Genomic DNA, 24,041 nt, shown 5'->3' on the forward strand with positions numbered 1-24,041 from the left:
ACGTGAAAACTATTCATTCTCAAGGAAAAGACAAAAGTTTGAAACTACTGTTGTGTGAATGATACATTTAGTCAGTTTAAATGTAACTTCAGCTTTTACTTCATGTATAATAAAACCTTTACTACTGTAGTGAAATGTCAGCCTACCTTTCATATGACTGTTAGAAAGTGTTTAACTCCAGTTCAACGGCAGCTTCAAGCAGGCAGCTGCTGTTCATGGCTAGCGCCTCTGTTGCTTGGCAACAGTAAAATCTTTTACAAGGGGCTCCAGTACCCCCTGCTGGTCAGAGGCATCCACAACATCCAATCATATTTTATAAACTATTTAATCAATATTAATTCATTTCAACATTAATATCAATTCATTGACAAACAAATACACTCAATTTGAAAGACTGACATAAATCAAATTCAAAATACAGAATTTAATGACAGGCTGATTTGTTTGAAAGGTTTATGAAATATCTACTACGGGACTAACCTCATAATAATTCATCTTAACTACTGCTGACACAGCAGATTCAACTCACACAACAAAACATAAAGAGGAGAGATAAAAGGCCACATTTTCCATGTCGTTTATTTCCTGGGATGATTTTCAAGTTAGCAAAGAATTGTTTAAAAGTTATAATTTTAAAGCAGCAGCAAGCTAATAATTAAAAACCATGTCATGGTATAGTCTGAAAACACTGACAACAGAATTATTGCTGATTCAACAAATGTATCTGCTACAGTGCCACATATAAAATTTGGGATTAAATCGTAAATCGTCGACAGATATCACATAACTAATAAATGAAAAGCTTTTCTTTAGATTCCTCTGTGAATTACAGGCTTGTAATATGAACCAAAAATCAGAGTTTTTAGATTGTAGTTTTGCTCTCCGGGGATGCTGTGGCAGCAGTTGTGAGCCAGCAGCAGGTCGATGTAGAGGTGAAGAGCCAGGCTGTCTGTCTGCTCTGTCTAATCAAGTTCATCAGCAGAGGCTCCACTTATCGTCTTCACTGCTGCGCTGGAGCAGAGACAGCTGGTAAAGCACCACGCGCCTGTTTTTAATGTCGATCATTAGGACACGGTAATGAAATATTCTAGTTGCAGCTCAGATCAGATCAGTTCAGCCAGTCCAGATCCTCCTCCTCCTCCTCATCACCAAACAGTGGAGCCGGCGGCGGACGCCCCTTCAAGCTCTGCACATAAACAAGAGATATGAACCATGTTGTGTTGATGGATTATCATTTTAAAGCAGTATAAAATGTGGTGTTAAACTGACACTGACACAAAAAACACAAGGGAAGGGTTGGGATCAGAGGGATGGATTCGAATCTTAGAACTCAAACTGAACTCTACAGATCCTTCCTTACCAGCTCATCCTCCTCTTCCTCCTCGCTGGGCGGTGCGGGGGGTTTGGTGGGAGCTGTGCTTTGGAAAAATGGCTCCTCTCCATTTTCCTCACTCATTCCCCCAGTCAGACTGAGAGAATAGCAGAAAAAGAGGGAGGTGGGGAGGGAAGTGGGGTCGTACAGAGAGAAGGACAGTGAGGCAGAGAGAGAAAGGGATAAATGAGGATCAAGCAAGAGAGAAAAGCAGGTCAGACGGGCAGTTAGTGTGCAGGAATACATGCAGATTACGGAATAACGGACAAACATGTTAGACATTTGGTCAAGTTAAAAGAAGTTTAGTCAACAACACTGATTCCTGGAAGTACATATACATGTGGTTAAATTAAACAAGCACATATTTTCTATTAGTGTTTTGGTTTCCATGCATATCAGAGGTTTTGGGTTTAATTTTTTTCATTCCTCACAGCTGCTGTTTTCCGTACAGTTTGAAATTTTAAAATGTCTAATTTGACAAAGGTGGTTTGGTATTGCTGTTACTTCGTAGTGCATCAAGGATGCTTTAACATCCATCAATTATGAGTCACATGTTAAAAAACACTGTACATGAACAATGCTGTTACAATATTTAACTTAAAATAAGCAATACCTATAACGTGTGCCATGATAATAATGATAATTAAAATAGCAGATTTGAAAACATTCCCTGCTTTAAAGCCATAATGTAACTTTGAAGAAAAAATAAGATGCATTTTCTGTCATATTTCAAGTCTGTAAGGTTACTTTTAATACTGTGCTGTGCCTGAACATGCAAAACCACCAGTGTGTCTCTGCTTTAACAAATGAGTGTAAGAGTGGCCAATATGGATGAAATCCTCTTTTAAGGTATATATATAGTTATATACTGATAAATACGGTTATGGAAAATCAACTGAGAAATTGTTTATAGGTAAAATAACCCAGAGAGGAATGTCTGTTTTTGACTAATGTAACAAAATAAATAGTTGAAAAATCAAAGTATGTTATCAATTGATACCAAAATCATAAAAAAAAATCAAATTATACCATACAACAGGCCTGCTCATTGGTTTGCAAAATTGGCCACAGTGGCCTAATAAAATCAGATATATGTACTAAAATCTGGCATTTAATTTATCCTGAAGCTTTCAGAAGCATATATTTGAAAGGTGAGGTTGGTAGAATTACTACTGACGCATCATGTTTTGCTACCTGACTGAGTCTTATATATCTTTCCAGATGATGTCAAGAGAAAAACTTTCAAATCAAGTTTAAGAGTTTGTGAAAGAAACAAATAACTAAAAGCATCTCAATGTTTGGAAGCCTACAGTGGTTGTAGTGTTGACTTCCTCTACTACTTGAACATTAGAACAATACCAGTGATGCTGCATCACATTCACTCCACTGCTTACTGGAATCACTGGGAGTCAAACTTTGTTCAGACTGAACACTGTGTCACAGTGCTGGCCAATCATTTCTCACCTTGTGTTTTCTCCCGGCTTGCTCTCGGGTGCATTCGGTGGTGGAGGTGGGTTGGCAGGGGGTCCGAAGGGTTTCTTAGAAGTAATATTTGTTTCTTCTTGATTCTCTCCATCATTCACGCTCTCCCTGTCCACCTTGTTTGCTTCTGACTCAGCTTCCTGTCTGACCTCAGCTGATGAAATCACATGAGCTTCGTTGTCTGAAGCTACAGTCTCATTGCTGTCTTTATTCTCAGCAGATGTTTCAGAAACTGATTGTTCTTCCTGCTCCTGCTGTACTTCTGACACTTCAGTAACTGGGGCCTCCTGTGGTTTGGATTCAGTGGATGAAACCAGATCTGTTGCCTGGGAAGCTTCAGACTGGTTTTGTGTCTCTAAATCAGCAACTGTCTCTGTTTCCTCCACCGCTGTTGCTGCTGCTGTTTCTGCTGCTGTTTCTGCTGCTGTTTCCTGGGCCTCGCTGAGCTGATGAGACTTCGATTCGACCTCTCGCTCTTCCTCTTTCTCTTCCTCTCTTCCTCCTCTCTCTCCGTTCACGTGCGCATTCTGCGGAGCTCTCTCCTCTTTTTGTTGCACATCATCACTTCCTGCTTCCTCCTCTTCCTCTGCTGACTCGTCCTTCTTGCTCGGTCTCAGCGAGGATCTTTCTGTGCCAGTGAGCAGCTGCAGAGTTACATTCTAGAAAAAAACATGATTAAAGAGAGGTCAGCAAAACATGTACTTCAAAGTCTTAAGATTAAATTATGATAGATACTGATAATAGACGGCTTTCAACTGCCATTTGCATAGATGGAGCATTAAGCCGTGTTATCTCCACTGGCACTGTACAGCAGATTGTGACACTGTGACTTCCAGTATGACACTCAGGATGCCACTTCATCAAATTTCTGTTGGGCCAAATTCGCCACAATCAAGTGTAAGTGCTTTATTGTCAAGGTCACAAAAGAACAGTAAAAGAAGCAGCAGGTAACATAAGAGTGATGATGACTCAGACTACAAAAATCAAGGTTTGGTGAATGCACAGTATCTACTGAGGTATGATGTTCTAGGACTGTTTTGCAAGATTTTGGCGAGGACTATTATCTGTGGGGAGACACCAAACAACTACTTAGACTACCTAATGGATGGCATTACCCTTTTCAACCTCATTAATGTGTACTCTGGGAAAGCAGTTAGATAGCGTGTCTCGCATTACTATACAAGATGCAGTGTGCTTCTCTGTGTGCAAATCAGTTTATTTTGGTTCAGGTGTGATCTCTCACTCTCTATTTATTCTTCCAAAACACAAAAACCTCACATTAATGAAATATTATTTAAACTTTGAAAGGAAAGTACTGGAAGACAGGAACAAGTATGGAGTTTAATTCATGAAGCTTTGTAGAGTGGGTGGAGTCGCAGAATCCCAAATCACCCAAAATCTATCAAATTTAAGAACCTAGTGGGTTTCTTTTGTTAGTTTTTTTGTTGTGTTTGTGTGTGTGTGTGTGTGTGTGTGTGTGTGTGTGTGTGTGTGTGTGTGTGTGTGTGTGTGTGTGTGTGTGTGTGTGAGAGTGAGTGTGTCTGTGCTGGTAAGTGTCTGTGGCTATGTGTCTATATCTGAGGGTTTAGGGGGGTGTATAAAGTGAGTGTATATACTTGGGTGGGTGAGGATAATATTATACCTGTGATAAACAACCAAATGTGATTGTATGGAACTTGTGAAAGTGCAATTTAAGCAGATTCAGATCATGTCATTTAATTTTTTAGAAGGAATGATAACTAGTTCCCAGACCCTGAGAACTGAGAGAGAGAGAGAGAGAGAGAGAGAGAGACAGACAGACAGACAGAGAGAGAGAGAGAGAGAGAGAGAGAGAGAGAGAGAGAGAGAGAGAGAAAAGGGGGGGAGGGACTAAATAGAAACCAAAACAACTTTACTCTATGTGGTTTTGAGGTACTAAATTGAAAAAAATGTACAGACAAAACTAAAAGCCCCACTACAGTGCCTCTTTAGAAAATGGTGAGGGAGAGAACATTACTTAATTAATGACTTAATGAATTAAAACATACACAAAAATCTTAATGCTGCATAATACAATATATTTCAGCTAGTTAGGGAGGGTATTCTACTATATAATTCTCTTGTGGCTCAATGCGAGAAAACCCTGCAAACAGAGTGGAGGCTGTTACAGCAGCAGATTTATGCTCATGGTTTTTAATGACATGTTCAACAATTACATTTGGCCGTTATGTTTGAGATGCAGTGCTTTGTCCGCTCTTTAAAAGCACTTACCTTAATGGTACTAACAATCACCCCCAGCACAGCCTGGCCACTGTAAGATTCACTGAGGTCAAACTCCCCTCGCAGAGAATGGAACACGCCGTTCATCACACGCTTCACCTGCGGGTACATAACAATGACACAGTTATCTTCCTGTTTCCTAAGACCTGTCAAAAGGAGACAAAAGCAAAGAATTCAGGTAAAAGCCACCTGTCAACATGGCCCTCTGATGTTCCGCGGCATCCTATACTCTTTTTTTAATGTTGTTTTTGATGGAATATTACACACTCAAAGGGGGAATTTCCTGCACCACATTTGCATGTCTCTTTTGGTTGTAACGTCCTGTTTTGTGAGTGGTGGAATTAAAGCTGGGAACTACACTCAGCAGTCCTTTACTGACATCTGGTGGTCATATTTAGATCCTGCTACTTTCCCAAAACGACACACCCTCATATGAGTATTCTGTTTGTTTGTGTATGATGTTTCACCTCTGCTGCAGTATCTCCTGAATCCTCCTGCTCGGTCAGTTTCTTCTCCACTTCTGCCACTCTTCTCTCCAGTTTCTCCCTCACAGCCGCTCCTTGCTGCTCCAGGGCTGAGTACTTAAAGAGAATAACATACAAACATCAACAATTATAAGTCATTCAATGAATCTTGCCTGACTTATGAATGGCAGTTGTGTATGTAAACATGATGTCCTACAGAATTCCTGTAAAGTAACATCCCTGACAGATGCATTCCCTTCCAATGATGACTATTTAATCTAATTAAAGGGCATGCTGACAGACAACAAGTCATCCATCTTACTTTCTCCTGAAGGGCCTGCAGCTCCTCAGTCTGCCCCCGCTGCTGCAGCAAACTCTGGTCTTCTGAATCTCTCGACTGCTTCATAACCGTAAACTGTTGAGCAGAATGGATGCATCACATTATATCACACTATTTAACCAACGTGTCCTTGTTTCCAGTTAAACATGCACCTCAAAGGAAAAGCTGACTAACCAAACCTAAAAAAATAAACACGTTTTCATTATGTGAACAGTAAAACAGTGTTTTAGCCAACTCGCTAGCCTACAGTAACTATTTTAGCTAACTAGATAGCTTACAGCAACTGTTTTAGCTAACAAGCCGGCATACAGTAACTGTTTTAGCCTTCTAGCTGACCTGCAGTAATTGTTTAAGCTAACTAGCTGGCCTACAGTAACTGTTTTAGCTAACTAGCTTGCCTACAGTAACCGTTTAGCTAACTAGCTGGCCTACAGTAACTGTTTTAGCTAACTAGCTGGCCTACAGTAACTGTTTTGGCTAACTGTTTTAGCTAACTAGCTGGCCTACAGTAACTGTTTTAGCTAACTAGCTTGCCTACAGTAACCGTTTAGCTAACTAGCTGGCCTACAGTAACTGTTTTAGCTAACTAGCTGGCCTACAGTAACTGTTTTGGCTAACTGTTTTAGCTAATTAGCTGGCCTACAGTAACTGTTTTAGCTAACTAGCTGGCCTACAGTAACCTTTTTTGCTAACTAGCTCTCCTACAGTAACTGTTTTAGCTAAATAGCTGGCCTAACTGTTTTAGCTAACCAGCTAGCCTACAAAATGTTAAGGTGGCATCTTTGCACTTTGGTACCAATTTGTTTTGACTCTTTGAGCAGCAACAACAACAAAAAAACATCCCTCTTGTATCATTAAAAACATCAAATTAAATGGGCTCTTTGGGGTCTAACAGGAGGGATTTAAATAAAAGAGAGGTGCAAATTGATGCAGCAGGCAGAAATATCCTGGCTTTTAGTCCTTAATATTGGTCAAAATCCAAAAACAGTAGATACTACCTATCCCACAATGCTAACAATATAATATTTTTGTTGTACTCTCCATGTCTGATAAACACTCAGGTCTGTGCATTATCACCAAGGTTCACCTCTAGAGCCACAGAAGACATACAGATGTTTTCACAGCCTCATCACTCATAAAGAGGAAGTCTCATTTGACACAGAAAGCTCTTGTATAAAATCAGAGTTCCTCCTGAAGTCAACAAGCGATAGGACAGTTGAGCTCTGTGTGCTTGTGTCTTATGACTAGCTTGCCTTTTCCTGTAACTGTGTGAGCTTCTCCTGCAGAGCGTCTCTCTGCTCTGTCAGCTCAGCCACCTCTCTGCTGTGCTGCTCTTTAGCCGAGGCCAATGCCTGCTCACACTTCCCCTTCCACTCCTCCTCCAGCTCCGCCTGCAGCTGAGACAACTGCAGCACATTACATAGCAATGTTAAAAATCTAACAGGTCTTGTGAGACTGATAACAAGTCATTAAAGCATCATATGAACAATGATATTTCTGCCTCTTCACTGCATCCAACCTGTTCCGATGCGGCGTTGTCAGTGCTAGTCCTGGCTTTGCGAAGCTGTACTCGGAGGTTGTCCAGTTCCTGTTGGTTGTTCCTGCGGAGCTCCTCCACCTCCTCGTCCCGTTGCTGGCGCTCAGCTTGCCACTTCTTCTTCCTTTCAGAAAGAGTCTGAAAAGAAAGGATACCAACTGTTTGTCAGCATGTACAGAACACCTACTTTATATTTCAAAGAGTGTTTGCCTGAATACTTTCTAAGTCTTTAACATATTGTCCGTGTGTCCTGTGAGTTTTCATAGTATCTATGGTAACATCTATATAGAGTGCAATTTGTGAAAAAAAATGGGGGGGGGGTGTTTTGGAAATGTTTTTATTCATGAAAATAAATCAGAATCACATCTGGCCTATAGACGATGAAGCCTATAAGCTGTTTCTTGCAGCTGTTACAGTGACATTTATAAATAATTATGAACTTTAATAAAACAATTACAGAACTTGAACTTGCATGTAACGGAATATTTTAGTCCATTTAAAAAAAATTGAACTGTTTGCACTATAGACTGTTCTCACGTTGCAGCTTCAGTTAGATATTTTTAGGAGCCAACTTCTATTTCAGATATCTTATATGGTCTATAGGTGAAGAAGCATAAATCACTATGTGGGGGATAGATTTTTGCTCCCACTGGGGATAAAAATAACTCAGCAGAGGCAGGTATATACACCAGAGGGGGGGGGGGATGTTCACCCTGGCAAATCGCACCCTGCTTCTATGTACTGTAACATAAAGTTCATAACCTGAGTGCAAGTCTCCCCTACCTGAGGATAAACATGTGAAGAGTACTCACTCGTTCCAGGCTTTCTTTGTCAGTCTTCAGGTCTTGCAGTTCCTCCTCCATGTTGTTGACTCTCAGCTCCATCTCTTTGCGTTTTTGCTTTTCTGAGCGGTACTGAGCCTGGGCTCTTTCGGCTGCCTCCTTCAGCTCTGAAATACACACACACACAGAGTGTGTCTCAGAGAAAGCTCAATTTGAGTCTGCATTTTTCAGTTCTTCACAGCTGGTTTAAAAAGTAATTGAGCTATTGACACACAAAAAAAAAAAAAGATAAAACAGCTTTCTGCAGCACAATCTACAGTCGCAGCAGACTCACCTGTTGTTCACAGGTGTACAACATCTACCAACAACCAGCAACCATATACAAAAGCCATAACTGATACTGTTTGATATCTGTATGAAAATGTAAAATACACACCAGTTGTCAGTTTAGTTAGATGGTTTGTTTGTTGAAGAGAAGTTTTAAAGAGGTGTTCACTCAATTGTATGGTCACTTTGAGAGTAGTAGTTTGTTCTACTATTGAACTGATTTGCATTATACTGAGAAATGTGGCAAAGCTTTTAGATTTAGAGCGGATTTTTTAATTAGAATACATCAAAATCTACTGTACGTCTTCCAAAATGATAATTAAGCGTTAACCCTTCTCTAAAATAGCTGAACATTAGAACCTTTATGAAGGTAGGATTTACTGCAGGACTCTTATATTACACTGTATAAGATGAGCAAAACACCTAGTGAAATGTTCAATGTTAAAGGACCAGTATGTAGAAAATAGTGGTATTATATTCCATTTCTGCCAAGTCTGTTTTGGTAGATGGCACCAAATCTACACACTGCACCTTTAAGATCAAATTCCACAAACCTTCCAGCTGTGTTTCCAGGGCGGCAATGCGTTGGCAGTGGCTCTCAGAGTCCTGCAGCGCTGAGTTCAGTGTAGTCTGCAGCTCCGCAGCCTTCTGCTGCTGCGCCAAAGCTTCCAGCTGCAGCTGAGACAGCCGGGATGTAGCCGAAGCCAGATCCTCCGTCAGACGACCCTGATGGAGAAACGCAGAGGAGGAGGGGGACAAAAAAGGGGGGTTGAGAAGAGCTAAATGTACCGGCGGCGGTTTACAGCAAAGTAAAAAGCCCGGGCAACACAGAGACAGTGGAACAAGGCAGTGACGGCCTGGATGAGTGGCTACTGGGGCTAGTGGAGTAACCTGTGGGAGAGAAGTGGCAGGTGAGTGATGGCTGATGGAAAAAATAGACCAAAAGGGGGAAAAAAAGAATAAAGAAAAGTTAGTTAAAATGTTAGTGGAGAATGATATAAACAGGATGATTCAGATCTGGGTCAAACAGTAGTTACACTCCATTCTTCAGATTTTGTGTAACTGTCTAAGTGAGAAAAGAAAAATATTTACATTGATTTATAGTGTTCTGTGACTTTAGGGGTTGGTGGAAATGATATAGGACATAATAACATATAGATTTAAAGCAAATCCCTCTTGAGCTGAAGCCGATAACAACAAATGTTTGATCAAGACTTAAAAGAAAGATTCGGATGCAGTGAAGCAAACAGATGACTTTGAGAGCACTCAGCCTTTTTCACTCTGTCATTTCTTTTCTTTTTTCTTGCAGATACTATTTGACCGCAGTCTGGTAGCAGTACACAGAGAAAACAGGCTCACCTGGCCGGAGCTCAGGTCCTGAGGCAGTGCATGCTGAGAAGAGAGAGCAGTAAATGCTGGATTTTCCTCAGAATAACCAGGCAGAGAGCAGTTATCATCAGCATCAGATTTGTAACAGGGAACGGTAAATTATTAAATAAATGCAAAACCTTGTACAGTGTGTGTGTGTGTGTTCAAGATCACTTCAAACAGGAGATAATGATGCAGGTGCTCTTTAGTTTCTAATCAAATTCATCACTTATCTCTCATACAGATCAGGATTACAGTAATGTTAATGTTAGCATTATTCAAATTGGGAGAACCCACACAGCTACATGACAACTGTGGATTGTATCATTCCCACATGCTAAGTCAAAGCCACATGCACAGTGTGGAGGTGTGTGTCAGTCAGATCAATCACCCCAAGACCCATAATGCAAGATCTTGATATTGATATCTAAAGACATGATCATTTCAGAAATACACATTATCCAACATTCATTTCTGTTGGAAATGAAGTTTTTTTTAAAAACATAATAACTGCCTTGTGGACTAACCACTGCCATTATTAAAAAAAGACAAATACATCTGATTGACAAGAGCTGTGACACTGTTAACACAGTAGTTGGTAAACTGCCAGTCCACCTCAAGGTGTAATTATCAGTCTTTACAGTTTGAGCACTTGGTGTTTCCAGCAGGTGGTGATTAGAGGAAATGCTGTCAATTCATCTTCCATGAAGGCAGGATGTAACTAACTTATTAGACCCGACTGAAACCTAATACTCTTTGTCAGTGACTTTGAGATGTCATCTTCATAGTTGCCACCAAAACCAAAGTGATCGCAACTTTGACACTTTTTGGCAAGTGAAAAAGAAAAAGAATACAAAAATGATAGTTTAAGTGGATCACATTTACTACTACTTTTTGCAGTACGTCCTTTAAGTATTACCAAAGAATAAACACATGCCTGTTATAGTGTCATAGTGAAGATCTAAGAAGGAAAAAACACACAAAGGGAACAGAGATTACTCCACAGTACCAGTTGCCCTGCATTTTCATCAGTCTGGAGAAGCTCTCACCTTGTCCTGCTCTGCCTGCAGTAGTCGGGCCTGATTCTGTTCACTCGAAGATTTGAGGGAGTCGTTCCTCTGTTCCAGAAGCAGGTTGCTCTGCTCCATGTAGCTGGACAACCACAACACCACCACATTAGGTCCACTTTAAACACATTTCTCATTAAAAGCATACTTCTAAGTCACTTGGAGAAGCATATTGGTATCTACTGGAAAGTGCTTTCATGGTTTTATTCATAATTATCAAACAGAATCCAAAGTCTAAGCTACAAAAATACAATGTCTGAATTTTTTAAGGTAAAGCTTTGGGTACCCAAATGATTGGTCCTGGGCCCTATGTTTTTTTCTATCTACATGCTTTCCCTTGTTAAATCATTTGCAAATATGGTATTATTGTTATTGCTACACAGCTATGCGTAGCTGTAAAGCCAAATAACCTTTCCCAACTCCTATATTTACTACACTACTGGAAATTGTGGTAGGACATGATATTCAGGCCTTCTCGCAGCCATAATTGTGACTATTTGACATTTTCTGTCTCACCTCTGGTTCTGGTTAATGAGCTCACCGATCTTGCGGTTTTGCTCCTCAATACGAGAGCTTTTCTCAAAGACTTCCTTCTTTAAACATTCGTTTTCCTAAAAAACAAACACAGCAGTCAGAACAATTTGATTCACTCATGAAGCAGCAGAACAACATAGAAAGAAGTCGGTATTTGTGTTTTAAAACAAGCTGAGCACAAAACATCAGGCACTGCACAACTGGACGATATACCTGAATGATTCTCTGGATGTTGTGCATGATCATGGAGGTTTCCATCGACATATTAGGAACACCCATGGAGACACTTCCTTGTCTTTGAAGGTCATCTATCTGTTGAAGAAGAAAACAAACATGACTGTATCACCTTTCATTCAAGCTGCTTCATGAACCGTCTTGGACACTGAGGTAATACCTTTGAGGCTAGATGATCCACTTTATCTGCTACTTTTCCCACACATAACCGGATCTCTGTGTTGTGCTGCCGAGCCTCGGTCATCAAGAAGGAAGTCACATCACTGGAGCCTGAAGAAAACAAAACAAATTGTACTACATATTCTATAAAACATTAACTAAACCTCACACTCTTCTGGTTTGATCATAATGGCTTTCGTAACCACTGAATTGAGCAGTCTTACCCATGTAGGGAACAGTTTGTGCAGGGTACACCTGGCCAACAGGCTGCAGCTGGGTTGGAGCTGCAGAGCTCTGTGTGTAGGAGTAAGGCTATGAAACAACATAATATAACAGCTGATTTAAAGAGATAACACCACATTTGTCTTTTTTCTTATGATGACTTATTGTTGGAAAACTTGTAGAAAAGGCAGCCAGATCTAACCTGAAAGGCGTGGGTGTTGCCTGGTAACCCAGGCTGTGGGGCAACAGTGGTCATGACAGGAATTAAGGCAGAAGGCTGAGCAGTGTGAGGATGGGGATGTACTGCAGGAGGAACTACAAAATGTAACAGTAAAATGGTGAAATGTACAGTACATCATAATAAGAATTTGTGTTGTTTGTTATCAAGTGGTTGTAAGTGGACAAATGTTACCATGTGCTGAACCTGGAGCAGCAGTGGAGATCTGCACGGGAGACGGAGCAGCAGGTCGTTCCTTCGCTCTGACGCCGCTGGTGTCCTGCAGAAAATCACAAGGTGACACAACTCACTACTGACACCACATGTTGAAAGTTTGGTACTGCACTTCCATACAATTTGGGCATTGTCAAGAGACAAAGGATGGTCAAATCAGGGCAGCAGAGGCTGAAATATCTAACTTTAAACCACTAAAATATGGGTCAAGCTCCCAAAACAATGGATCCTACACTTCTCATAGTGCAACTCAGCAGCATGTTGCATTAGACTGTCACTGTTTGGTAAATGCCCACATCTTGCATCAACAAGCCTGAGCAATCACTTGAGTAATAGTTATACATTTGGTGTTTTAGTAAGTATATATGGCAATAGGACGGTGTATACAGGATTAGGAAACATAGTCTATCACAATACTACTAGGTTTAATTTATTGTAAGTTTGTGTCTGTTGATATTAAGAAAAATGTAGAATACTGCTGCTCATATTGTTTAAGATCTACAGGTCATTAAACCCTTCCATTACAGGATTCTGTCGACCCACCTCCAGCTCAGAGTCGCTCGATTCTGGTTGGCTGGTCGCTCCTGCCAGAAAAGGCAACATGGGCTGACCCATCTTCGCCATGCGAGAGATCAGCTTGGCCTTTGTGGCGTCTGGATTCTGAAGTTGAAAAAGGTTTGGACGCATTCCATTAAATATAGTTTCCCAACAACGGAATACCAGAATACATTAAGATTAAGAAGTGTTTCATTAATCAGGAGCGAGTGTACTTACTGCCAGCTGTTCACTGAGGGAGTTTGACTTTGCACGAAGTGGCGGCTCCCTGGGGAAAGAATAGAGCAAAGACTAATCAGCTTAGATGACAAGGAGTTATAATGCTGTTAACCACTTCCTGAGGCTGAAATCTCACCCTGGTCTGCCTGGGCCCGAGGCAGCCGGCTGTACTGGGGCCTCTGGAGCCAGATTCTCCACACTGGGGGCTGGGGACGGAGCTAGGGAGGAAGCAGCCGAGTCTCTGGCGCTGGCCCGATCAGACCCACTTTCCTTGGAAAACTTAACCTAAAACACAAAAAAACAGATGAGAGGACAGAACCCAATCTGCAAAAACCCTTCATATCTAACAGAAAACGCTCTCATTTTTATCAATATTAAAAACAACTAGTGTAAGCTACAGCTCCATAAACACAGATATAGCTAAGTAATGCTATGACTTGAAGAAGAATGTTTAAGTATGTCAGAAAATGTCCAGAAGGTGTTACCCGTCGAAGCTCTGCTTCAAAAATCAGAGTGCTGTTAGCCGGGATGCGGTCAGGGATTCCCTTAGATCCGTAGGCAAGGTTGGGTGGGATAATAATAAGACGACGGCCAGCCTTCTTCATCCCCAGCATCCCTTCCTCCCATCCCTATTCAAACAGAGGACAGGAAGAGAACTGATGTGGCAGTAACAACAAGGCAGCAGTAATAGGCAGTCCCTCTTTCTCTCTCTTTGATTGAATTCTGACGACACCTGTGGGAAGGATGTAGCACACTAGCACATGAAAAGGTATATATTTAATATGGTTGCCAATATCACAAAAAATGTGTCTTTACCTTATTAGTTAGTAAGAAAAGTTAAACATATTCAGGGACTATGGTTGAGTTGAGTTTGGAACTGTTGTTTTTGTTTATTTACATTTTCTTTTTTTAAGTTGTCTCAATTCCCCCTTCTTGGTTAATTAAAAAGAGAAACAGACTGTGACTTCAGGCTGTTGATATTATAAGAGGAAGTAACACCTGTCACAGCAGCAGTGTAATTTGATAAACACTCGGACATGATCCATATAAGAGGAAGAAGTGCTTCCCCTGTACTGAGTTCTGAGTGTTTGTTTTCCCCATTAAATCTTTGGAGAAAAGACATTACTGCAATTCAATGTTCTTCATATTTGTTAAATTTGTTCTATTGATTATATACATACAATATATACAACAGCTTTGCCATCAATTTTTCATTTACAGCTTGATTATTTATTTATCATCAGCTTTTTATTATCATTTATTTATAATCAGCTTTATTTATTATTTATTTATTATCAGCTTTATAATTTCAGCTTATACATTTTTAATTTGTGTAGACATTGTCAGAAAGGTGATAATTCCACTTTATGATTATTATTATTATTGATGTTGAAGCAGGTGGTGTTCCTAATATTTTGTCCCCTCCATTAACATACATGAGCTGAGCCAAATATTAGGAACACTTTTCAATACATGCACTCCAGTACACCACCACCCACTATGACCTCAATTATAAACATAAAGTAGAATTATCAACAATAACTGAAAATGTATACACTTCAAAAAAGTAGAATTAATAACAGAGCTGTTGTATTGGATTGAATTAGATTGTATTGGATTGAATTAGAAGGGTATCATGTAGCACAGACCCGGATGATTATTCACTACGTAATAGAGGCATAGTGAGGGATTATTGGATGCCTTTATATCGACGCCGTAATGTGTTTACAGCTGATCTGCAGGTAACAGATACATTATAAATCATCATGTTTACAAATTAATTATGACTCACATTTGGGGTTTTTTGCTTGTAAATATCAGCCAAATGCACCAAAATGTTACCTCCAAAATATCTTTGATATCATAGTATATTGTAAGAAATTAGATTGTAATTAAAGTTTAAAAAAAAAAAAAAAAAAAAAAAATGTATATAAAACTAAACTAAAACAGTGATTGTGTTAAAAGAAGTTTTACCAGGGATTGTTTGGACAGTCTGTGTTGACTTACTTTAATCACTTTTCCAGCTCCAAGCTTGAGTCGTAGCAGCTTGTCTTTGTTCTGGTTGGAGTCAAAGACCTGGAAATTGTTTTCACATTTTATGAGTGACGCACCGTCTTGTCCAAAAGACCCACGAGAACTGGACACGAAATTGATGAAATAACAGATTAAGAGGGTTATCACCTGTCCGAAGGTTTGATTCTGCAGGAGCCAGCCTGTGTACACCACCTCCAGAGAGTCTCCATTCTCCACAGCCTGGCCCTCCCCGATCGTCACATCCTGAAACACTGCCGTATCTAAGGAGGAGGCGCTGTTTGCTTTCGCCAAACACACCTGACACGAACAAAAGGAAAGAAGTCATCATCTAATAAACAACATCACTTAATCAACTTGACACCAGTGCAGTTCAGACAGATAAAGAGTTCTTGCAGATCAGTCCTGATACTGGTGGACTCTGTGCTGTCAACACAAACAGCCTGTTTGCTTAGTCACTCACACTGCTGGTCAAACAGTTACTGTGTCATTTACCTCTTTGCAGAAGTCTGCTGAAGCTTTCTCTGACTCAAACATCAGAGACCAATTCTGCCTCTGGTCATCATAAAAAGTGCAGTAGTTGTTAAGCTGAACCTGCAGGAGAGACAGAACATGTGGTCAGACTCACGGAGAGGATAAAACAAGTCAGCTACAAAATGTCTGTTAGACTTTTTAATTGTAATCAATGAATTAAAAAAAATCTATAACACTGTTAGAAATTGATTAATTCAATGTACATTTAAATGAATGAAATGAAAAAAATCTAACTAATAATATCAAGTTCCTTACCGTGTTTTTAACTAATAATCACATTTGCACCTAGTTAAATTAAAGTTCACATTTATTCTCATTTAGTTTCATAATTTAATGAAACCAAGCCAGAGGTAAAAGGAGGGTGATTATTGGACCTGCATTAGTACACAAACTCCAGATGAACACTCATTTTGCTCTGTGCCTTAAAAGCCAAAGTAAAGTCTCCTACGAGTCAAGGGTTAATAAAGTTGATAAGATCAAATGAATCCTGTAAGGGCTACTTACTAATATGTCTGTTTATGATATTCCATCTGACTATTCATCTGTGGGGATTTTTTACAGTTTCAATTTTGTGAGATTTTGCTTTATTTTAAAGATGTGAACCCACACCTCAGAAACAGGAGCTCTGATTGGCTGGCTGAAGTGTATTTATGAGGAAATTGTGTAGGGTGGGGACAAAGACTAAACTTAAATATTATTAAATTAAAGAGTACAGTCTAGACCTGCTCTAGGTGAAAAGTGCCTTGAGATTACATTCGTTGTGATTTGGTGCTTTGTAAATAAAGATTGATTGATTGACTTGTGTCATTTAGTAGAATGTACTGTACTAATTAGAAAGTACTGTATATTGACAGATCAGGATCAGGAGAATACAATAATCAGACAAGCAGCATTACTGTGGAGATTATTTATAACAAAAGAAACTCAAATTTCAACAGCTTTGAACTTTCTTCTGTTGAGACACATTTTAAGCCCTAAAAGGTGATGTGTCTTTAGATACACTGACTAGTCAACCCATCAGTATGAATTGAGATATTCAGTCATGCTTCTCCATATGCATCCAACATCCTTTATGTCTCTGCTCACCGTGAAAGCGAAGCCGGCTTGAATCTTGGCAGCGGTCACTTGTTTCTGCTGGCTCAAGTATAGAAGCAGCTTGTACTGCAGGAGAAAAAAAAGAAAAAAAGAGGTGCATTATTCATAAAAAATCTAAAGTCAGACCAATAATCTCAAATGAGTGACCGATTCCTAAAGCTCCTACCTCTTTTGCTGTGTGGTTGCCCAGCACTGCTGCTCCCAGCTTTCCCTGCTTTGCATACTGTCCGTTAATACTGCATGAGACAAAACAGCAGGAGAGGAGAGAGTCTCACTTGACCTTATAATGAGGTGATTTCAATGTTCATGACTTGCAGTTTTAGGTTTTTATGATTCCTATAAATGTTTCTCGGGAGTCACTAGTAAAACTCGCAATCACACCTTATGGTTAATAGGCTGGAAGTAATTCTCAGCGTGCAATTCAAGCGACATTAAAAGATTTTTCAAATATATTATTAAAAGCAGGGATTTACTATCTGAAGGCTTGGACTGCCGTGGCAATGATCACTGAAGAAGCTCCAGGTGATGCAGCAGTTTTCTGGGTAGCTGGAGCTGTAAACAGACAAAAAAAAAGACAATTCAGAATCTACATCACAGCACAACTTTACCCTCATCATCCTGTCCTCAACGCTCTCACCTGGATTCGGGCTCTTTCTGGGCTGCTTCGGCGCCGTGTACTGGAAGGACTCATTCCCCTGGCTGACTTCTTGGTCCAGTCCGAACAGGGAGGCCAGCTTGGCCCTGCGAAGAAAAAACAGTGTAAAGATCATCTAGATAGACTCATGTTTGCCCTGAAATGTACAATCTACCGTATAATCGGCTACGGTTCGTTCCACACTGCGGTTAACCACACTGAGTGAAATATCTCAGCCGAGGACAAAGCTGCTCATACAAGTCTTTCATCTTCATTTGGGGGATTTTAGGAGTTACTGTAGTTTAATCCACATGAATGTTTAAAAGTCAAGTACACAATGGGCTACATTATGTTCATTCTATCTGCATAAACTCGCTAAAAAAAAGGTCAAAAGCGACAATTTGTTATTGGTTTCATTATCAATTCATCTGGCGTTTTTTATTAGAGCCCGACCGATATTGGATTTTTGGGGCCGATGCTAATACCGATATTAGGAAGTAAAAAAATGAATGTGGTTATCAAACACTTGTGAAAGAGTTTTTGTAATGGAGGCATGATATTTAACAGTTTAACTGTAAACTTATAAAATGATGGCACGTAATTGTGGCGTCCCTGGTTGGAATCCAGTCAGGGATCTACGCTGCAGGTCATTCCTCTCTCTCTTCCTGTTTCCTGTCGGCCTCACTGCCAGCTACTGTATAAATAAAGGCAAAAAAGCCCCAAATAAATCTTTTTTTTAAATTTTTATCACTGAATGATTTAATCTAAAATTTCAGACAGTGGTTAAAAAATTTAAGAACATCATAATTTCTAATTTTGGTTTTTTTTGTTCAACCAAAAGTCCAAAACTAAGTGAACTTAACTTACAGTTCACTTTGTAGCTTGTTCTGGTTATTTCTTCCATATCTCATGGTCTTCTTCAGAGGATTTTGCTCAGTTGCCATGGAGTACATTTAAATTGTATATAGTATTTTTATTTTGTTTTTTATCACTTTTAAAGGATACTGTTGTATCAATTTTGAATTTCCACCTAGGCGGAGCAATAAAGTTACCCTTACCCTACTTCCTACCTATGACACTGGAGCAAACATAAAACATGAAAAAAAAAATCATTCTTAACAAAGTCAAACTTACTAGCTTTTTTTGTCAGATTCAACCACATCTCACAGTCTCGCTCTGTGAATGAGCTTTGCTCTGTTGTCAAGCAGCTACATAACAACAACACAGTTACGTAGCACATTCTCTCAAACCTGAACTACTGAGGAAGACCATGAGATGCGGTCGAAAGCTACAAAACCAGTTTCAAAAGGTCCAGCGTGAACGTTCGCGCTTCCTTTTTTATATATAAACCGAAAAAAGCTCAAATCCTGAAAGAAACTGGAACCATAAAACACCTGAGAACTCTGCTTGATAAACAGTTATTACATTGTTAGGGGTCAATTTCCTATCTGTCAATCGATGCTGAGACAAATAACTGATTACTAACAATTGATTATAACTCCTCCATCAACTTCCTCTATCATAGGCAAGTCTCATCATGTCCAACGACCAGCGTCAAACCCGTGAGAATAAGTCGACACAGCTCCGAGACTATTTTTCTATCCAGTCGAATCCCCAGAAAACCACACAGCTGACTCTTACTGACCCCTGGAACTCCTTCCATAGGTAGTCACTGGCATCTCCTAGAACAGACATGTTGAAAGCCTTGAGGCCCTCATCTCCGACAGTAAGGAACTGGGATGAGGAGGGGCAGCCTGTTTGCATGTGTGAGTTAAAAATCCTTCTATAGTCTCGTTTATAGCTCCAGCTCCAGCTCTTCCGTCCCCAGGCTACCTCCACTTGATCTCTCGTCCCTGCCGGGTGCGGTCACACCACCGTGGTAGATTCAACGGCATAGCAGAAGAAAAAAAACACAAACGGCAGAGAACACGGAGCACGGAGCTCTGGTTCAAGCTCTAAAGCTCCACTGAGCAGAGATGGGCTGTGGCAGAAGCCTTTCACCTTACTCTTCTAACAAGCAGCATGTGAGAGGAATTAGCCACCATGAACACTCCTACTCCTCCTCCTCCTCCTCCTCCTCCTCCTCCTCCTCCCTCAGCTCACTCACACACACACACACACACACACACACACACACAGACAGAGCTGCTATCACACAGCGCTCTCACAGTGCTGGAACTGAACGCCTTATAATTGAGAGACAAGGTATATTAATAGTAAGCCAGTCTGACTAACAGAGGGGTCACAGTTTGGATTCCTGCTACATCTTATTCATATCATCAACATCATCAGTAAAGCTGACATCCATCATGGACAACACCTCTCACCCCCCCGCATGACACTGTGGGCTCTCTGAGTAGCTCCTTCAGCAGCAGACTGTTACACTCACAGTGTAAGAAGGAGAGATTCTGCAGATGCTGTCAGACTCTACAACACCTGCACAATCTGAACATGTTGTAGTTTCTTCTCTCAATCACCACCACTACTCACCATATATATTTCTATTTATATCTGTATTTATATTTTTCACATCGCAAACTGATGCGAATGTGCAATATTATTTATATTCTGGTCACTTTACTTTTAGTACTTGTTTTTACTTCTAGTACTTGTTTTAGTTCGGTTAGCACTCGTTTGTTTATTTATTTATTTATTGTATATGTATATGTTTAAGGGTTTCTGTTTGTTGTGGATGCCCATTTTCTTTTCAGTAGTGTATATTACACATCTTTTTGCTTCTGTTTTGCTGCTGTTACAAGTGAATTTCCCCGTTGTGGGATTAATAAAGTACAATCTAATCTAATCACATTTATCTCTATATTCTATCAAAACACAAATAAAGCTAGAAACTATATGACACATATACATACTTTCAATTCACAGCACTGTGTGATATGTATTCAGTATAGCTCCAAAATGCAGCAGTTTTATTATAGAAGTTTGGTGAGAGCAGCACACCAGAGTTTACTGTGTGTTTAACAGGAAGCAGCTAGCTCACTGGATTAAATATGAATGGAAAATCAGATGTTGTGGCAAACTAAAGACAGGAAGTCATGTGATAAACACATATATGGAATCACTGCAGCTGATCTGTCATTCACAACGTTCATGGTTGTTAGTCATATCATTTTTGTTAGCATTTAACTAAGTGCATTCTTTTGTGACGCTATTTAAATGAGGACCGGATACATTCAAAAAATATTTAATTAAAAACGTTCCACTGTCTAATGTTTATAAATATATCTGGCATTGTAAGTTACTATGAGTTATATCTGACACTTAAAATTCGACATAAACATGTTTATTGAATTTATATTACGAAAAACATTTAGCGTAGCCTCTCTTGACTTATTAATAAAATCATTAAGGGCATGACATGAATATTTTAAACAATATTTCATATTAGTGAATATTATAAGCCGAATTACAGACTAGCTTATAAAAAATCCCCTCGACTTTAATTCGTTGTCTACAATGTATTTCTTACACACAAGCCGGATACAAATGCACTTATCTTCAATGAACCCTGGCTCATGCAGAACAATCATTATTATAATTACATTCATGATGAGAATAGCTCAAAGGCTAGTTAGCTTGCAGGCTAATAGCATTAGCTTAGTGAGAGGGGAAATAAACTCACCCTCCAGAGGGAGACAAGAAGTCTCCGTCTTCATCGTCTCCGGCGAACATCTTTTGAGTTACAAGTTAGTTTATAATATTAGACAAACACTGAAATGAGTTAGCTATTTTTACATGACTACTTTGTTGAACTGTGACTTCCTCTTCCTGTTAGTGGGGGAATCAGCTGACTTTCCACCTGACGTGAGGTTAGTTAGTGGTTGCTACCACTAGAGGGCGCCACCGACTCTTGTAGAAATATGTTCAAGCTCCTCCAAACACACTCGCTGTTCACAGGGTTGTTCTTTTGGTTGTTTTTTTGTTTTTGTGTTTTTGTTTCATCTCTTTATTTACAGTAACCGTCACCGAGAGCATGTAACTTTAAGGCAAAAGCAGAAAAGATAACAGGCATGGCTGCTCCTTCAGTTGGTTTATACATTGAACATGGGAGCAGGATATAGGGTAAAAGTATTAATAATTAAAAAAAGATATATTTATAAAATAATAACTTAACAGAAAAGTAAGGCAATAAAATCCTTTTTCTTAAAAAAATGATTGAACCACACTAACTGTATGTGCACATTTATTATTGTTTATATATTAGATAAGTTCAAAATACTTTCTAAATTCAATAATGAAAAGTTCAAACGTTGGGCGAGACCTCGATAAGTTGGATTTATGGATGTTAAATTTTCCTAGCATTAACAGGATTGTGTCCTGAGGAAGAAGGCAACACAAGGTCATCGTGAGTTGAACGTGCTACTCAGTTGGGGGATGCTGGCTTTAAGTCAACCCTGACCTCTGACCTCGAAGGACGGTTTAGAGACTATATTCTTAATATAAAATCTATAATGTATGACTGGTTGTACAGACATTAATTATGGAAGCAAAAAGAAATTCCTAGAGGTAAATTATATTGGAGCTGATGGAGATCCATTTCAAGGACATTGTATTCAAATGTTCACATACTGTATAATTAACCCAGTGGAATCTACAGTATAACCTCTACATATGTGAATGCTACTTCTGTGTAGAGTCTGATAAAACATTAATTCATTATTTCAGTGTAAAATGATTATCATGTTCTTGATGCCACTAATGTCGCTTGCCACTTTACCCTGACATTATTTGTTACTATGACAACATGAGTAACAAGTCTCTAGAATATGTTGTCAAAATCAATTAACACATGTCAACAATTGTAAATGTCTCTAGGGGGTTAAAGACATTTCGTATTGTGTATTTGAAACAGAATGGGTGGTTGTGATCACACAGACCTGTTATCAAATGTCCTCCTATCATCACATCTAAAATAGATCTCATTACATTTACATCAACACAGCCACATTTCCTACAATCAACGTTAATTCCTTTTAATCTCACGCCTTCCTTCGTTGCCAAGTTCATTAAAAGAACTACGTTGGTTGGCCGAACTCCAAATAGCATTTTGATCTGTCATAACATTGTGTCAGTCCTGGCAGCACACATAATAAAACTATAATCAGATGTGTGAAAGGATGGTTGGTGTTTGGATGAACTCCACAGTGTCTGTGCAGGATGTTGGTATATGACTTGGACTCATGGGTGGACCCATCTCAACCCGCCTTTAGTGCTTTTCAATTCCACTGTTCTTGCACTTTATCTCAGCCCCAACTTGAAGGTAAAATAAGGCATACAAGTGCATATTCAAGTGAATGATATACTGTAGACACTACAGAAAAAACAGATTCAGATCACTAGATATCCATCATATATGTCTATATGTGTGTTGTATATGTAATATCATCATTGCTTAGTTTCATTACATGACAGCTGTTAGTGTACATATGTTAATATGAAATTTCAGACCTTTGACATTTTCACATCCATCTTTTCAGTAATACTCCTGCAATTGGAGCTCAAATTATTTGATCCCTTTGGAGTTTTGCTGGTTTCCTGTCAGGTAATATTCAAAAACTCACATATTAAAGTGCTCATTGTCAGATTTCACACCCCAAAGACTTTCCATGAGGTTTTAACATTATTTAGTCTGTCCTGTTCATTAAGAAATACATCTGGTGAAATTCTACATCTTTCTTTTTGTCAACTAATCCAATAAACAATGTAAAATGTATCAGTCCTCCTTACAAGTATTATGTGTTTATTTTAAAGCCTGATATAGTATCTTATTCTTCTGTGCCATAGAGCTCCATCTAAAAACTATTAAAAAAACACACCAATAAGGCCCACTGTTGCACTGGGTGACATGTCCCTTCAGTACCATGAACACACACTGTAGTTTATTTTGACTTAATCCCACAAACACCATCCTACTGCTTGAATCCATAGAGCACCAACTGTAAATTAATCCGCCGCTGAAAATAGTCCCCAACAAAAGTACTATTTCCTCCTGTTTGAGTAATGTTTGCAGTGACCAACTGTTTTTGAAAATTAGTCTTTTTTTAAAGTTAAACTATATATTTGCGAGTGCTCAAATGTCAAATATTCAATAGAAATCTTTATGTTTAGCTTTTTATTTTTATATAGCTTTTTAAGTCTATCAGTGTATCTTGGTTTTCATGCAACATCTTATATCTTGTGAATTTTTAATCTTCGAAAGGTATTTCGGCCTGTAGTGTGGAAGTAGTTATTTAATTTAAAGGTAAATAAATGTAAAATGCTGCCTTTGTAATGTTGCAGTTTTGTGATAAGCACCTGACCACATTTATGATATCCCTCCATCCCTTGCAGCTCCCCACAGTCAGCACAGACACACAG

General features: G+C 39.3%; 1 protein-coding gene across 1 annotated transcript; it reads right to left on the reverse strand.

Moving 5' to 3' along the window:
* Positions 1–306: 306 nt before the first annotated feature.
* Positions 307–21,441, reverse strand: fkbp15b (FKBP prolyl isomerase family member 15b). The gene is made up of 29 exons (XM_062417520.1): positions 21,307–21,441; positions 17,670–17,773; positions 17,506–17,584; positions 17,199–17,268; positions 17,024–17,098; positions 15,899–15,997; positions 15,554–15,703; positions 15,380–15,448; positions 13,858–14,001; positions 13,509–13,657; positions 13,373–13,421; positions 13,142–13,258; positions 12,560–12,644; positions 12,350–12,462; positions 12,150–12,237; positions 11,927–12,036; positions 11,746–11,844; positions 11,515–11,609; positions 10,981–11,083; positions 9,118–9,289; positions 8,267–8,403; positions 7,437–7,592; positions 7,171–7,323; positions 5,900–5,992; positions 5,581–5,694; positions 5,105–5,212; positions 2,837–3,513; positions 1,361–1,469; positions 307–1,186 (listed from the first exon to the last, which is right to left on the reverse strand). The coding sequence occupies exons 1-29, from the start codon at positions 21,354–21,356 to the stop codon at positions 1,109–1,111; spliced, it is 3,645 nt and encodes a 1,214-aa protein (XP_062273504.1). The 5' UTR covers positions 21,357–21,441; the 3' UTR covers positions 307–1,108.
* Positions 21,442–24,041: the final 2,600 nt, after the last annotated feature.

Source organism: Scomber scombrus, chromosome 4, assembly GCF_963691925.1.
Source record: "Scomber scombrus chromosome 4, fScoSco1.1, whole genome shotgun sequence".
In the NCBI taxonomy this organism is placed as follows: Eukaryota; Metazoa; Chordata; class Actinopteri; order Scombriformes; family Scombridae; genus Scomber; species Scomber scombrus.

What these genes read in the sequence shown, in the direction of transcription:
- fkbp15b (XM_062417520.1), bottom strand. Translation starts at nt 21,356, where the DNA reads ATGTTCGCCGGAGACGATGAAGACGGAGACTTCTTGTCTCCCTCTGGA. An exon ending in TGGATCATCTAGCCTCAAAG is followed by an intron (nt 11,845 to 11,926) that starts GTATTACCTCAG and finishes CTTCTTCAACAG; the next exon opens with ATAGATGACCTTCAAAGACA. An exon ending in TGCAGGCCCTTCAGGAGAAA is followed by an intron (nt 5,695 to 5,899) that starts GTAAGATGGATG and finishes ATTCTCTTTAAG; the next exon opens with TACTCAGCCCTGGAGCAGCA.